Raw genomic sequence first — 17,803 nt, 5'->3', positions numbered from 1 at the left:
CAATACCTCCTGTGGCACCCACAAAAGGTTTCTGCAAGTGTCCTCTCAAAAATCTGCAATGCACAATGCACTCTTTGCTCTTCCTATTCGATTTTTTTACACTGATTCAATAGGCCCCTTAAATATGCTGACATGTCTTTGGATGCCAGATTTGGACATCCACCTTTCCTTCCGATCAGAATAGAGAAGAACAAAGGGCTTTTTTCCGTGAGTGAATGTGGTAGTGACTGATGTGCCTCCCCCCCACACTGATTTTTTTTTGGGGGGGGGGTTGGGGTTGGGGCAGGGAGGGAATGTTCACATCATTTTGTGTCCTGTCCCTTTTTTCTGCTCTTTTTCAATACGGCGGCCATTTTGTTTTATGCCACATACCCCACAGCAACCATTTTGTGACTGGCACTTCCTCAACATCCCAAGTGTGCCCAGAGGCCCAGAAACATTGGCAATGCCTGAAATAAAGCTCTCTGTTTCAGAATGAGTGCAGAGTGGAACCTTAAACAAGGTATAATGGGAGGAGGGAGAGAGAGAAAGAGTGCCTGTAAAGATTTTCTGGTTCTCTCCATTTGCCACAGGGGTAAGAGAGGCTGAAACAGCCTTACTTGGAGTCAAGTGATCACACACTTTCTTCACAGCATCATACACATACAAGACCCACGCCTTTGCTTTGATTTACCTGTTCCATCATCTGAGATTCATCCATTAACAACTGACTAATAGGTGGAGCTGCACGGCAACACACCATTGTTACTTTGATGGGCAGGTCTTTTAAAATATTTACTACATCCTTGTGATTTTCTCCAAGCAAAGATATTCCATTTACCTGCCGACAGAAGACAAAATATTATACAGAAATATATATATATATTTAAAATGAAATTTGTAAGATGCACAGTGCACCAGAATGACACAAAACACAATGCCCTGCAAGAATTGCAGGCACAATGCAGAAAGCAGGTAACACAAATTCAAATGTCAGCTGGAAAGGGCTTCTGAAAGCCATATCCATTTTTACTATTATCAACAATCCTTTGGGAACTTTTCATCCTCAAAATGCTGCTGAATGAGGCAGGGCTTGCTCTAGAGTGCAGATCTGCACAACCCCACTCATATGAGGTGGGTTTACACTGCAAAAAAAATTACAGTGTATTGTGCACCATTACAAATTGATGCATACAATTAGCCAATGTAGGATTTATCCATACAATTTTCATGCAGGAATTTCATATGGTAAAGTATGTTAGTATCTATGAATACTGGAAATCCTCAGCAGAATCGCCTTTAAGGAAGGATCGGAAGTAAAACAGAAATTATTTCATACTTCTAGTAATTCATCTCCACTAAACAGCTTGCCGCATCGTCCAACTGGCCCTTCTGGCAAAACAGATCGGATGAAATGATGTCCCACTGTAGCTTCTAAGCTGATCCCCAGGCCACTGCTTTCACTAAACTTGTTCACGTGAGCTACCTAGAAAGAAGGAACACAATGGCTCTTCAGAACACTGGAGGATTAGTTGTTCTCAAAATTGCACTCGGACCCACGGACAAAAGGGATAGTAGATTTAAAAGCAGCAACCCTAACATTCTGCCACAGATGCTCTACTTTCTAAGCTACAAGCTCACTTCTTTCAGACATCATCCATGCCCATTGATTTCTCACATCAAGACAAGATGGAATCGCAATGTAAGCTGAAAGGGGGCAGCCAGCCGTAATGTCCCATTCTCCTTTGCAAAGGGGAACAGATGCTGGTGAGCTACAGCTGCCCCTGAGATGAAAGGCGGCCGGAGAAAGCCACAAATAAATGAAACAAATGCCACAATCAAAGGAATCGCACCTCCCGTTATGCAAGAAGTCAGCTTCCATGGGTGCCACAGGGACAATGGGTAGCAAAATACAGTGCTCTAAAACGGAAGTGTTTCCGCGCAACGTAAAAAGCCCTGGATTCCAGATTTGGTACATGCTGCTGTCACCCTCTGGGAGCAGTCAAGCATGGATCGGATGCACACCTGGCAATATAATCCCCTCTGGCTTCCTAAATCCCAGGTGGAGGAACAGCTGTGCTAGTCAGTGATTGAGAACTGTAGCTCTGACTGTGACCCTGAATTATATTTAAAATACCGCCGCCACCCCAGAGTGCCATGTGTGCTCAGGCAACTGTATCGCTCCTTTGGACAATACAGAGCACAGGAAATGTACTACTCATCCCCTGCTCATCAACCAGCCGTGAATGAACAGCAAAATAAATAGCTTAACTGACTAGTTAAGCATGAGACAAACACATAATAAAAAACGGAGAATCATCAACCAATGTAAGAGAATCACGGGAGGGGACGGAAATCAGACTAGTCCAAAAACAGGAAACAACACCATTTTAACCATCAGACAATTGGATTTTGTGTGAGAGGAATGCTACAACATAAATGGCTTTGTTCTGCATCCTTGTGAACCATATCCATGATGCCAGAGTGATCTAGTGGGTGAGCAGAACCTCATGAGAAAAGGTGGTTCTTTGAAAAGCCCTTCATTTGAAATAACAACTACATGCAAAGAAGCTTTTAGAGCAAGGTTTTACTTCGAAGGCTGTGTTATGATGAGCACCATATGACATAAAGGGGTGGATTGACTAACAAGCTACTATGTTTTAATCCCCAAAAAGCAGCAATATGGGTACAGTACTTTTGCTATAGCACTGCCCAGTGTGTAATAACATCAATAAGCAAATGCTGCACAGAAAGTTGGGATGATGCTCTGTTGTCAGTTGTAATCATATGAGGATTGGATGCACTGCAAAAAGCAGCGCAACAGATCGCAAAAAAAGTGTTGTCCTGAATTTCAAAATGAAATGGCAAATCACTCATGTTTTACCAAGTTTCTTAGTTCACTTATATATATTTTATAATCATGTCAATTAATTCTATAATGTAAATAACAATAATTAGTAAACTAAAAATAACTGGGTTTCATCTCCTACCTTTCCCCTTACTTCCAGAGCAGGTAAGAGCTACTTCATGTACACATTCTTGCAAAAACAAACAAACAATGGGAATGCAGTGGTAGCTTAGTTTAAGAACAACTTAGTTGATGAACAACTTGGATTAAGAACGCTGCAAACCCGGAAGTGGGTGTTTTGGTTTGTGAACTTTGCCTTGGAGTAAGGACATGTTCTGCTTCCTGTTGAGTGTGTTCCATTTGTAAATTGAGTCCCCCGCTGCTATGGGAAAGCATGCTTTGGTTTAAGAACAGACTTCCGGAATGGATTAAATTCGTAAACCAAGGTAGCACTGTAAGGGCATAGCATCTGAAAGTGATCTGAAAATAAGGGTTGCTTCACTTCACTGTAGCTTAGTGGCCACCTCAAAACGAATGAAAGCAGACACTAATTCATTTCACTATATATAAATTTTTCAAGGCACACTTCAGGTACTCACTTCATGTTTGCATGATATAGTTGTGGCAAACAACAACCATTTATGCACTTGGCATAACTTGGTGTACCTACAGCATAATATAACATACCGTGAACTTATGAATCAGTCAAGTACCAAGTTTTCCTAAGGACTACAGCACTTTATGAACTGTTGTTTGCCCAGAACACATTTTATTTTCTCATCTAAAGCGTACATAACATGGCATTTTATGCTTATTTTTTGAGATTTAATATTCTGAAAGACAAATACATAATGTTTACTTCCTTTGGAATTTTGCAAGGACAGCTCTTCCACCCATTCCACACACACACACACACTATAAACAGCAAGCAAAAGTTTACCTACCACCACCTCATAATGTGCTCCTAAAAATGACTGCCATTTGTTCTGCAATGATATTTCTTCATCGGTGGAAGTTAGCTGAAAACCTAAAAGATGCAGTTTGGCAGTTAACTATAGAAGAAGAAAAATCCCGTGTGTTATTCTTAGCCTTATTTTTTATATACAGTAAATGAACTGTGACAAAACGTGTTGTGCATATCTATCTGCCAGTTTATTTAAAAGGGGGGGGGGGAAGAAAATGTGATTAATGCACACAACCTGTTAATGTAGAAAAATAAATGAAAATTTGAAATGGAAACTTCAATGTAACTCCCACAATGTATTTTATTCTCAAATCAAAGTAGGTTGTACGAAAGCTCTCTGAAACTTTTGTTGCTGTTGCCGTCGCTTTACTGCATCTGTAGCAACTCTTAGCAAGTCGCAAGGCAAACAGTTTATTGTGGGAGCGCTTTTGTATCACTTTGTTTATAGATTGGACACTAAACTAAGTACCTTTTTAGCACTTACCCTAGCTATTCAGTTTGGAATTGCATTACCTTGAGGATCAGTCTTTTAAGCACTTATCCTGGCTATTCAGATGAGAGTTGTATTACTGCAAGGATCTTCTTTCATCTCCTCTCTTCCAAAGAATGCTAATTGTACTCGTCTAGCTTTCTGAATAATTACCGGTAGGTTTCTCTCTGGCTACCCTCTAGTGCACTTTCTCCTCTCTGTGAACGCAGAAATTGTGTGCAGCTTCTGTATTCATCTGGCAGAACTGTTGTCCAAAATACTCAATTTTCCCCCATTCACCATCGTATTAAATTCCTGTACTTTAAGAACCATAAGATAAAGAGATTTTTCTGGCCGTAATCAGTGCTTTTTTCCTTTCTTAAAAAAATGTTTAGGGGTACTCTCTTTTTCCTACTCATAGTGAAATACTGCCCCTCAATGAGGCCAAATGATAAATACTTGAGGTTCCCGGTCCCTATGGTTGTAATTTGTGGGCAATCATTTAATTTTATCCTGATTCTATTTTTAAGCTGTATTTTAATTAACTGTTTGATTGTGTTTTAATGTATTTGATATATGATGTTAGCTGCCCTGAGCCTGGTCTTGGCCGGGGAGGGTGGGGTATAAATAAAAAAATTACTTACTTACTTTACAAACTTAGATCTACAAAATGTTTAGGGATATGCATACCCCTGCATCCCCCCAGAAAAAAAGCACTGGCCGTAATGTTCTCTATCAGTTCAAAATAAGAAGTGGTATCTTTAAAAAATACACCACAAAACATTGATATAGCGAGGTTTTGTTTTTTCCCCCAAAACTCTTTATCAAAACAACATAATAAAAGGTCTTGGTTTTTCTTTTTAAAATGCAACTACCACTTAGCATTTATGCTATAACAGCAGTTATGTTGCTAGATACTGTTAAGTGACCAGTTTTACAAGATCCAAAGCAACACCAGTTCCAGATTCAATAGCTGGCACACAAGTTATAGTTATACAATTTCATAAACTTCTTTGGTGATATTAATATACTTAAAATTGGCTTGCCGTTGAGTGATTATAGGCAAATAAATAACCTTCTGCTTACAACAGAAATGTCCTAATATAAAATGCAGAGAGACAGCCAACATTCTCTCGATATGCACAAATGATTTGAGATTTTAGCACTCAAAAGTTTCAGAGGCTACTATTGAATTATGGTCCCTAGAGGGCAGTGGAAGAATGCAAGTTCGTAAACATATGTGCACTTCTAATATATTTAGCCCATGGAAAAAAATAAGAAATATGCTGCTGTAGTGTAGTACTACAACATGAAAGTTTCTTTCGCTCTTTTTTAAGATATATTTTATTAGATTTCCAGGAATTTCACATAAACGTTCCAATAAGAAATAGATTTTTATTTTTATTTTTTACTTCCCATCCCATTTCCCATGGTGATTTTTATTTCTCCTCCTTGCCACATCCTATCTTCTGTCTCTTATACCATAACAATAATTTGATAATCTCTCATTCCTTCTGTTGCTCATAGTTCAAATCCTGCTCACGAATTCATAATACTATATACAACATGAAGGTTTCTTCAGAAAGATGATAAGGGAAGTGAGGAAATGCTAAAAGAAATGTGTCTGGAAAGTAAACCTGAATGACTCGAAAGAGTTTACATCAAGGCTAAAGAAATACAGGAGAATGCGCAGTACACAGCCAGTGCCACGAAAAAGTGTGAACATTGCAATATTTAACTATGACATGAATATGAAATGATCTCCACAAATGTGATCATTTAATAATGGAAATCAAACCAGCACAACTTATAACCTATCACGCCAAAATATGGTTTACCAGGTATATAGTGTATAGCAAGAAACCAAATGTATGGCAACACCCACACCCATTTCTGCAATCCAAAGCAGATAGTAAAACCAAGAGATCTGCAGAGCCTTTGGTGGGGTGCTATACATTCAAGTTTCCACATCAGAAATAGTGCATACCTATGTTAAAGCAAAGACATGCTCTACCATGACCACCCACAGATGTGTGAATACTTCATGGGATAAAAATGGCTCTGTTAAAAATCAGTGGGCGTTTTGCCACCAGATTGTGTGTGTGTGTGTGTGTGTGTGTATGTATCTGTGTCTGTGTGTACTCTCCAGATTGTATGTTTTAAAAGCTACATCATTCAAAATGACTTATGAGTTGAAAGTGTAGAAAGCTGTTGCTAGTATAAAACAAGGGTGCTTTTAAAAAGCATTTATATATATATAAAACCAATTGTGAGACTCAGAACGAATGTTTTAGTGAAACTTTCTAAGAGACTGTTAGTCACGTAGCACTGACAAGAAAGAACATGTGTTAGAAGACAAATATTTAGAGAGAACATGAAAGGCTGTGTCTGAAGCCACTCAACTCAAATACTATTAGAAAATACAGAAATGGAAAAAAATGCAAATAAAAACAGCTTTTGCTATTATTGTAGAAAGCAATGTTAAACATAGAGATTAAGCCATCACAGATAGGAAGTTAGAAAGTTCCCAAAGAGCAAAATAGAAAAAGCGGAGATTACATTGAAGAAGTTAGGATAAAGCACCGACCCAGATTAATGTTTTGGAAACTTGCTTCTGTGAATAAAAGTTCTATGGAAACATAACCTCTGAAGGATATCATGTATGGTGCTTATTTCAGTTAAAAACAACAACAACATGTTGTAAAGGTAAATTCTAGAAACAGCTCCAGACTTTGTCTGTTGTTCTTTCCAGTGAGGTTTTCACAGATTTTTAAGGCAGAGGATGCAAACACACACACACGCGCGCGCGCACACACACACACACACACACACATTAAGGCAAAAGCTGAGATATGCATGCCAGTGTGCTTCCAATGGGTGTGGGGGAAAAAATTTATTATAAATTCTCAATTCGGACCTGATTGTTCTGGACCAACGTCTTCTCCAGTGTGAATCACACTGGTACTGCATGACAATGATGGAGGCTCCTGTTCTCCTTCACAGCTTTCTGGAAAAGAAGAAGAATATTCTGAGCAGCTTCTGTGCACCCCGTTGTTCTGTGATGTGCAATTAATACGTTCTCCTGCTTTCCTTTTTTGTTATCCAGCTTCATGTAAGAGCTCCCTCCTGGACCAAATATAGGGTGTGTTTTTCAAACAAGATATTGTGTTTATAGAGGTGTATAATAATGAAAGTAGCTTTTTATTTATTTATTTTTAAAATAACATACTGCATTATCACTGTAGAGTTTTATACATGAAGAACAACTCCCCATAATAATCTAAACATTAAATCTTTCTGCCATGAAGAAAAAATGTATGCTATCAAAATAATTCATACTACTGGCCTTTTTTTTCTTATTCCTTTGTTTCAGATAAAGGGGAAAGAACACAGAACTCCAAGGTTTCTAATAATCACTCTACCTATAAACGTTTGCCAAATCACTGGAAACAATAAATCTGTTCTTCCACTGTTTCTTTAACCACTAGACTGCTGTTAAATACTGTGGATACATAAAGTTGGCAAATACTCTTCTTGTTGTATATTCAATCTATGTCATCCAAAGAGAGGGGAGTAAGTGGGGGTTACAGGTGAGAAAAGTTTTGCCTGTGCATTATTTATTCTACAATGGGAAGAATCCTTCCTGCAATTGCCTTGACCATGCTTGGAAAGACAGAGGTTCAAGTCGCAATCAGAATATTTAAAAGGCTGCTAGTAACTCAAATAAGTCCTCTGACGGCCAATTTCTCACATTAATATGTGCACTGGGCAGCAATTCCGTGCCCACTAACTAGGAAGTAAATCTCTCTGAACTAAACAGGCCTTGCTTCTAAGTAAACATCTGTAAGACATGTATAAGATTGCATTCTTAATATTTTTATTAGTTTCACTGAAAATTATAAATCTTGCAGTTGCATTATCCATCAATAATGGTTTATTCTTAATGAAGAAAAAATGACCTGTAAGCTTATCTCTCTCACCCCAGCTTTATGGTGAATATGTCTTCTTAATTTGCATGTCGAGGTCCCCAGGGCCACCCCAATAACTCACACATCACACAGAATTTTTTGTTTAAGGTTTTTGGCATAATTTTGGCCACAGCTTTATTACAATACAAAAATGTGAGTGGTTGCTTAGGCATTGGTTGTGACTATCTGCCCCCCCCCCCATGGGGGACAGACTGACATTCTGCACGCCTGCGAAAGTCAGAAAAGGGGAATACACTTGGGGGTAGCGACGGAGCAGGGAACCTGCCCTCAGCCCTCCCCAAATACAACCAGGGGCTCTTGCATGGCCCGAGCCCCCTTGACAGGGTGGACAAAAGGAATAGTTAGCCCCCGATTCCTTTAATGAAATCCCTTGCAGCAGCAGCATTAGAGGGGCAGGCACAGCCAATCCATGCCCCTCAACCAACTAAACCATAAACCAATGCCTAACCCCAACCTCACAAGTTGTGACGATTTGCTACACAGTAGGCAAAAACCAAATGGCCCCAGCCAATCAGCCAGATGGACAAAATTCCTACTGGGCCCCTGCCCCAAGAGCAGATGACCCCATGACAGGCATAGCAAGGCCAAAGCAAACAACTCTAAATACAGGGAGGGGGGACGAGCAATCCGATGCACGGGATGAAAAGAGGAAGCTCTACGCCTCGTGCAGGGAGTTTTAGCATTTCTGGCTGTCAGTCAACAAATGGCAACATTAACTTCTTCCCAACAACAAGGGAAGCACAATCACAACAGTGGCCAACGATCAATTAGCCCGCCCCACAACTTTGGAGTGTCCTGTCAGCCCCCACTGCAACACGTGCTCTCCATGAAGGAGAACAGGCTTTGTCTGAACCTGGTGATATGTAACATACTGCAGAAATTATCAGAAACTCAGTACGGGGCTTATTAGCTCTCAGAAGTTATCTCATGGAGTTAAAGCCAGAAGGAAAAAGTCACCACACGAATGCTACAAGAAATTCTCACTTTACGGCGATATTATCAAAATTAAAGTTACTTATTTGTTTTCAGATATTTCTTAAGCACCCTTCACCAAAAGATTGCAGGGCAGTTTACAGAAGTGTGGGTAAACACAAACCATGGAAATACAATTCAAAACCAATAATTATAACAAAATAAAAACCTGAAAATCTACAAACACAATAATTAACACAATTCTAAAAATCTACACTCTAAAATAGGAAGATATCCAGAGTCTGGGCACCACCACAAAAAAAGGTCTTCTCCTTCGCAGAAGCAGTGTTCCTCTACTAAGACATGGAAAGGCTGATGTCTTAATGCCTCAGAGAGTCTGATTAGAATCCAGCAACATATTTCCATGCAACACCTTGTCAATGTCACATTGCTGCATTTTTAAGCCTTCTAGGATGAAGCATATTGAGCTTCATAGACCTTATATAACCACAACGAGTTTACTTATGTTTTTTGTGGGAGGTAAAACTTCAATACTTGGAGACTCAGGCAGAAGTTGAACAAACAGCAACAAAGTTGGTAAAACAAATTATTTGTGAAGCAATTAAGTTATTTCAGGAAACAGACAACTATTTAATAATTACCGGTATACTAAAACCAGTGGATGTTACAGGCTTCCAACAAGGTAGCAAACACACAGCTTCTTTTAAACTTCAGTTGCATGTTTTCAGTTAGATGTTACAGGTTTCTAGACTAATTAGTAAATGCTTGGCTTATTTCCAGCTATTTCACTTCAGTTCCTTAACTTAGTTGTACCATAGGTGTTACAGCTTAATACTTTGGTTCTTAAGCAAGGTGGTACCTTCTGTCAGATTCCCAACCTTCTATCAATCATACTCCTGAGATACTTCTAGCATTATAACAGACTCAGGGGATCATCACATCCTTCTTAAATATTTATTGAATATCTCTCCCCTCCTGACTGAAACAAGACCAAAGTATATCACCCTCACAGCTTCTACTTCTCCTTCTTCAAACTCAGCCCTCCAGTTAACTCTTGTCTGAATACTCTCCCAAGCCACTTTCTATCTAAACTGAGAGACTCCTTTCTATAGCTGTAAATATTCTCCTCAGAATGGATCTGACACGCTGACTAGGGCTGGGTGATATATCAATACATTGTCCAAAACCGGTTTGAAGTTCATATCGTGATATAGGTTTCATAATTTTTGACCTGGCAATATATTGGAGATCATGGTGTATGTGTGTGTTTTATGCAAAAACCACAATGTGGGAAAAACCATGCAGCCAATCAGTGCCTCTACATAGCTCCATCCTTCTTTCAGACATCATGATATATTGGGAGATCACAATGTTTAACTGGTGAGATATCATGATGTCAAAAACCAGATATCGCCCAGCCCTAACACAGACCAGAAGCAACTCTCCTTTCTCTCTTCCTCCTGCTCTCTCTTAAACTATCTCCCTATCCTAGCACTCTCTCTGAAATAGCTCCTTTTATCTGCCCTCCCAAAGTGCTGGCTCCACCCCTCTCTGGTTAGCTGTCTTAGTAACCAATCAGAGAGAGGCTGCAGCCCTCTGGTGGAATTCTAAGGCACTGCATCACCAGCTCAGCTGTTCGTCACATATACAGTACAGTTGTTTTACTTGTAAAGTAGTGGAGAAAGTGTTTTAACTTATCAAGTTCCCTATATTGTCGGCCAATCAATCCATTTGGTCTATTTTGACTGATGGCAACTTTCCAAGATCACAGACAGTGGTGCTATCCATCCATCTAACATAACAAAAACACCACTATATTCTCCTTCAACACTAAGAATAATCTCCAATATCCCATTGCTCTATCCATATCTTTGCTGACTCTCTTAAACAGGGAGCTTCCTGCTAACACTTTATTTAGCTCTGAAATTCCAAGAGGAAATCTTTATAAAAGCTATGGATGAGAACACAAATCCCTTACATGAGAAAGCCCTATATGAATTTAAAAAAAAAATGAAATGCAGACTCTAAGGGCAAATTTAACCCATTTTTCCCAGTTTTATAAGCTGTAGAAAGAGAAATAAAATCCAACTCATTTGAAGCAAAGCCATTCTTAATTACCTTTGCCTGTGCCAACATCCATCGTTTGGAAAATTAAATCCTTTTCAACAGCACCACTGAAGTCCTCATGGGGTTGAATGTGATTTCCCTGCTTAAGGCCTCTTCTGACCAATGTGAGTCCAACTGTTTGGCCAGTATGCCGCAGAACCTCCACTGCTTGCTGGTTGGTAAAACCCTGAAGATTTGTTCCATCCACCTGAATGATTAAATGTGTTTTAATTTCCAGCAGGCCACTATAAAGAAGATAAACGTGCAAGAAGTGTGTAATTCAAAATGAGCCAAATCTCATCTTAGCCACTTGCAAAATGTCATGTCTTATTTTGGTCTCCAGCCACTTTTATCTATTATTGCTTTGTTGTCTCCAAATATGAGCATCCCAGAAAACCACATTCAGATTCATTTAGCTTTCAGTGTTTAGATTTATACAAAGCCACTGTGAAAGAAAAGGACTGGGTTTATGTAGCTTTGTAATATCATAACCAAATAGTCACTTTCCTTCTTGGTTTCTACTGCTGAGTAACAGTCTGGTGTTATAAGTGTTCACATGATAACCAACTACAGCACTTTGATATATTTGTGTCATCAGTGACAGCTGGGATGACCAAATGATGGATACAAGAAAAACTGGAAGAACAGAGCAATTGTGTTTTCTCTCTGTATGGGTACAGCTAATGTGATTGCATTAATAACCATGTTTCCAAGTGCAGATCAATGAAAGCAGGCATGCAAAAACCTGTCTTTGGAACAGACACCTGCATTTGATGATGGAGCTATTACAAACAGGCCCGTGTGAATTATCCATTCCAGTTTCTTTTATGCAGTCTATTCATAGCAGCTTCAAACACTGAATCTAATCAGCCTTCTGCTGGACACATGTCTCCACACCAAGGAGATGGCCCAATCCTATGGCTGGCTATTCAATGTTTAGCATAAGGTGTATTTTCTGTTAGACAAAAGGTATGTAAGGTTCTAAATAAATCAATTGTTTTGGTCAACTGTGCCACGGGGTGGGATGGGGATCATAAAAGTGAGGGTAATAAAAGCAAGTATTCAATAAAATCACTCCTCTATGATTACTTACTGCTATAATTTGGTCTCCAACGTGGATTCTACCATCATGTTCAACTGCACTGCCTTTTGTGATACTCTTTACAAAAATACCAGAAGGTTCTGTGGTTGAAAAGGGAAAAAACTCATGCAATTAAAACTACTTTTCAGCTCTTGCTACATCAGCACCTAGGACCCGAGTCCAAAATCCCAGACACAGCACAGAGACATTTCACTGTTCTCTATCATACCAAAAAACGCCCAAGGTACTATGATGTAAGTCCAAAGTCTCATTGAAGACGTTTTCCCCTAAGGGTTGTACCACACATTACAGGATATAAGCTTACATTTTAATGCATAGATGCATACAAGGAGGCAGCCCCAGTTAAATGCCGGCTTCTTTGAACATGCGCAGCCTCCTATATACATAAAATTGTAAGACTGTCATCGTGCTGCAGTTCACACGGCCACCAACAGGCAGTCATGCAACTGCAGAGCAACAACAGACAAGGCAAGCAAGCAAGAAAGCAGCTGGTAGCCCAGGTGAGCTATTTAAAGGAGAGTGGGAGGTGCTTTAGAGAGCGGTTAAGCAAGCTGCTCTTTAAAGTTTCTAACCCTCTCCAGCAGTGGGGAGGTTCCTGGTCACCTTGGATGCTTGTAATGGTCTGGCTACCTTCCCCTTCAGATACTGGTATTTTAATGGTACCTGAAGATGGTGCTTTTGAAGTCCCACTTGGCCCACCATTAAAGAGCCTGAAAATTGGTTAAAATAGCCTGAGCCCTGTCCATAATGACTGTCGGTAGCTTTCCAGGGTTTCAGTAAGAAGTCATTTCCACCCATACCTGGAGATACCAGGGATTGGACTCCAAGACCTCTTGTGTGTAAATCATGGCATCTGCCACAAAGCTATAGCCCTCCACAGATCTGGTCTTAATATTACCTGAGGTTTTGTCTCCAATGTAACCAGCAATAGTTATTCCTAATCCTTGGATGTTTTTTGTGAGTTCCACATCAAACATATTTCCATTAGCATCATTTTCAACTTGTGTCTCTTCATCTCTCTTAGAAAAAAGAAAACGAAACAAAACAAAAAAAAAACAAATGAAAGAATGTCTCATGAGGGACAAAAATTTTGGTACGTATTTTCCAAACCAATTCAGGTACCAAAATTGCAAATAGATAGCATGGAACTGGAATGATAGTTGTACAGATGTCAACCCTCCAAAATAACTGCTGAAAATGTTAGTTTTACTTTTCTTCAAAGTACCTATTTATACAGCTCAATCCAGCTATACTGATGTACTATTCTGATTTACAGATTTATGATGTATTCTACACTTGTTTTATTGATGTTGTTTTATTGTTGATTTTATGCTGTTCACCTCCCTTACATTTGTTAAAATGTTATCCGTGAAGAAATGTTTGTAAATAAGTAAGATAATGGAAATAAATAAACAAAAAATTTTGCGGTTTGGGGCTCCATGAAGTGTTTTGCAGTTTTGAGGTCCTTCAAGATTCAGTTCCACAGATATTACTATCATGCAAGAGAAGTAAACTAAAGGTCAGAGTAAATTTTATTATTACTGAAATGTTTCAAAATAAAAGATACGCACACAAATATTAAAATTGAAATAACAAGAGGATATGTGATTCAGGCAAATAAAATGACAACTTGGTCCTGAAACTATCAATTCAGGGAGCAGATTTAAGGAGAAGAGGAACTCCTTGTGCTGGTAGAGTTAGAATATGACCAAATTGTTTTACTGAAAATACCATAGACAAACAAATATTCAACAGAGTAGCTTTAAGTGAAAGTGGTGAGTAGAAGTGTTTGAGTTTTTGCTTACTGCTGCTTTCATATCTGATTTTAACATCGCTGTCGTTTGTATTTCCATTGTGCAATTCACTTTTAGACACCTGAGTGCAAAATATGCCAGCAACAACAATAATAATAGCTGTCAGGGAACTGCCATCAGATCAGAGGTGAGAGGTGGAAGGGCAGCTGGGTTACAGGGAGCCTCCAAAGATCGTGAGAAGCAGCACTTCCTCCGCGGAGGAGGGAAGCCCCGCCTCTAGTGGGGAAGAGATGCAGGGCTCAGAAGATGCAAGAGAGCCAAGACACCGTGCATGAGCAAAGCGGGGGGGAGGCAGGTCCCCCTTTACCCATGCTCTCTCTGCACAGTAGGTTTACACGCAGAGAGGGGAGGCGTTGGATGGGGTTCAAGAGACTACTCTGCTGGGGAAAGTTTAAGGACCGCCCACTCTCAGATTCTGCTAGTGACTGAGCAAGACATGGAAGTGAGACGTTCTGCACTGTAAATGTTTTTGCACCAATGATAAAGCCTTTTGAAAAGACCGGTGGGGATCTTGCCTGTTCGCTCTCAAGGAACCACGCCAGTAGGCATAACAAGAGCCATAATGCTTGATACTATGAAAGTCAACAGGAAATAGAGCTAAGGTTCGCCTATAACATATGGGTTGAATCCGATAATGTCCAGAGACCTTCAAAACATATTTGGTGGGGCGGGGTGCTGTAGACAGAGAACAGGGAGGTCCTGTTGCACATGCAGAACTCCAGTTGTTTACACCCAGTGTGGCACAATGGATCTGCTAAAAAAAATCCTCCTTTACTAATAATGATAACTAAATGATGAGCCATGATTTAACATACATAACTTACGGGTAACATACTATGTATGCTAGAGAAAGGGGAGCACAAAGGATTCTAGGGGCAGGGAGAGGGGAAGATCACTGAGTAAAACTGAACAAATGCAAATTCTACTTGGCAAAGTAAAAATAACTTGGGAACTGGGGCATGTAACAATTAATAGCAGCTTTTTTGTGATGATTTCAGGGAGAGCTGATAGGCAAAGCTGCCGTGCTGCCTACTCTTTGTCCCTAAAAATAGCTATTAGTATAAATTCAACTATTAAAGGAAAGAAAGGCTTCTTTATAAACTAAAAGACTGTTTCCCAACCTTACGCATATGATGAGAAGCAATGGTTCAGGAATTCTTCCTAAAAATGCAGGGGGAGAAAGTGCAGTGAAAAACTGTGAGGTCACTGGAACAAGCCATGCCTCCAGGCAGAAAGGTTTGAGCTTGATCCCCTCTTTATTTCCTTTATTTATTTCAGTATACAATTGTGGCAGTCACAGTTCCACCGAGTAGCACCTCATTTTGCTGAATAAAATCAGCTCAACTGATGCATCAAGTTTGACAGCTGTCAGATTATCTGTACAGGGTGCTGAGATTCTCTACATGTTACTGTAGATTTTTTTCTTTCTTAAGACGCAGAAAAATATGTGCGTTGTTTTACTGCATGGTATTTCTTTGTTTTCGCACACCCAACGCCTCAGATTGCCTCTCCCATTTCTCACGTTACTAACCGCAATCTTGCTTGGCATCCCTTCGGAACATTAAGCGAAGGACTCATTTGTGAACGGGAGAACGCAGAGGGATTCGGGGCGGGGGAATTGAAGGAGCCTTTCAGAGAGCAAAGAAAGAGTGCCAGAACAGCAAAACAGAGAAGTGAAGGGTATGCAGCATGCAATGAAGGTGGCAGCTGGCTAGCTGGCACACAGCTAGCAGCAGCTGAAGTTGTAGCAGCTGACCTAGGTGAAGAGCTGCAGCTGTGTGCCGGCTGGCACAGAAAGGGAAAGGCTGATGGTTGCTGGGGGTGATGAGGTGGGTGGGGGAGGCAGGAGGAAGAGAGGCATATTGGGAGAAACTGTTTTAATAATCCAGCTGGACTGAAAGGGCTGCCACAGAGTAAGTGGGAGGTGTTGCAAAACACTGATTGCTCAGCTGTTGTTGAAGCATCGTTCAAGTGGCACATTGAGGTTAGTGGGTTAGAAATTATTTGCATGTTTTTATGTCTGGCTCCTTAGAGTTCCCAGTGCACCGATGCACTACTGACTACCGTGAGGGATTGATTGATTGATTTTTAAGTATGGTGATAAGCACACTCTATTTATATGCCTTTGGATTAAGAAAATAGTGAGCCATGAACTCTAAATAATGAACCACCATTGAAGTCTCTATTGCCAGTGCAGCTTCTTAAATTGACCTTGCCAAATCATTACCTGGTTATCCATCATAAAGGTTTGTACTGGTGTTCCTGGAGGAACTGCTGGTGGCGTGGGCTCCTCAAGTGGGCCTCTGGCTATAACCAACTTCACTCTGTTTCCACACTGCCTCAAGACTTGCGCCACCTGCTCGCTGCTCATTCCAGCCAGCTCTGTATCACCAATTTTCAATATGTGATCTCCACTGCGCAGGCTACCATGCTAGATGAGGAAAAAAACCAATTACTTCACTGGCAAAATATATAGAGAGGGCACACATGCACCCCAACAAGAAATTACTATAATAATTATAATAATTTATTATTTATACCCCACCCATCTGGCTGAGTATCCCCAGCTGCTCTGGGCAGCTCCCAATTGAGTATTAAAAACAATACAGCATTAACAGTACTAGTATTGCAACAATAACGATATAGGGGAATTCAAAAAACTTGTTTATGCTCTAATGTATAATCTGTTGTTGCAGCAGTAAAATAATAAACACAGGTAAAAGCGATGCCAAGATGCCTAGTGTTTATATTTCAAAAAGTAAGCATAATACACTATTGCAATATACAGCCTTTTGAAACCCTCTGTGCCACATCCCATAATGTTCCAGGGTTTCTTCCAACTCTTAGGAGCAGCTTTGGGGGGGGGGATTGCGATGAGAAGAGAGTAGCGAAAATTGGGAGCATCTTTTGCACCTAGCACTGCTTGGTAGGGTTTTAGTGAAAAGAAACGAAGTGGGATTTAGCGCAAACAACAACACCAAACCACAGTTTAGCATGTTGTCTAAACCATAAACTGTGGCCAATATCAGCTAGGATTTGTTTAAACAAGCCAGCTTCTTAGCCCGTGGTTTTAAGATGCTTCTGGCAAACAAACCTTCATGTTTGGCCATGGAGGAGGCAGCTGTAGAAGCACTCTCCCTTCTCATGGTTTCTGGTAGATGGCAGCCCAGCTGGAAGAAGAATAGGAGGAAACCTCCAGAGAGCTTGCCAGTCAGCGGGGTGAAGCGGGAAGGAGAGAGAGAGAGAAGCTGAGGCTAGAGTGGACCATCCCTTTTCTCTCTCCACCTCTGGCGGCAACTTCAGCTGAGGGAGTCATAATTTTGCAACAGAATCTGCGCCTGCTGGAGGGCAGCAGTGCTGTTCTTGGGTGGGCGGTGGCACTGAGCACAGCTCCAACCGTTTCCTTCTTCCCTTTTGATATGTGCTTATATTGTTGCTGTTTTTTGGAGTGGGGCAGTTCTTAATTAATGAAGCAGTTTTCCCACACAAAAATGCTAACCCCCTCATTTTACTTCAAGAAAATAAAAGATGGGTACCAATTACAGTCGTACCTCAGAAGCCAAATGCAATCCATTTCGGAAGTCCGTTCGACTTCCAAA

General features: G+C 40.3%; 1 protein-coding gene across 27 annotated transcripts in view; it reads right to left on the bottom strand.

The window, feature by feature from the left end:
- The window catches only part of MPDZ (multiple PDZ domain crumbs cell polarity complex component), a 116,015-nt gene that overhangs the window by 69,405 nt on the left and 28,807 nt on the right, over positions 1–17,803 (bottom strand). For all 27 annotated transcript variants that reach the window (XM_083718157.1, XM_083718139.1, XM_083718163.1 and 24 more), the window contains exons 8-15: positions 16,432–16,635; positions 13,289–13,409; positions 12,382–12,470; positions 11,301–11,496; positions 7,178–7,267; positions 3,772–3,854; positions 1,319–1,465; positions 674–820 (exon numbers count right to left, since the gene is read on the bottom strand). In XM_083718157.1, the coding sequence (XP_083574283.1) occupies positions 674–820; positions 1,319–1,465; positions 3,772–3,854; positions 7,178–7,267; positions 11,301–11,496; positions 12,382–12,470; positions 13,289–13,409; positions 16,432–16,635 (1,077 nt within the window). The remainder of the gene's footprint in view (positions 1–673; positions 821–1,318; positions 1,466–3,771; positions 3,855–7,177; positions 7,268–11,300; positions 11,497–12,381; positions 12,471–13,288; positions 13,410–16,431; positions 16,636–17,803) is intronic.

The sequence above is a fragment of the Podarcis gaigeae genome, assembly GCF_964106915.1.
Source record: "Podarcis gaigeae genome assembly, chromosome: 17".
Lineage (NCBI taxonomy): Eukaryota > Metazoa > Chordata > Lepidosauria > Squamata > Lacertidae > Podarcis > Podarcis gaigeae.
The sequence above is the reverse complement of the archived record's forward strand: the minus strand, read 5'-3'. Positions and strand labels throughout refer to the sequence as shown.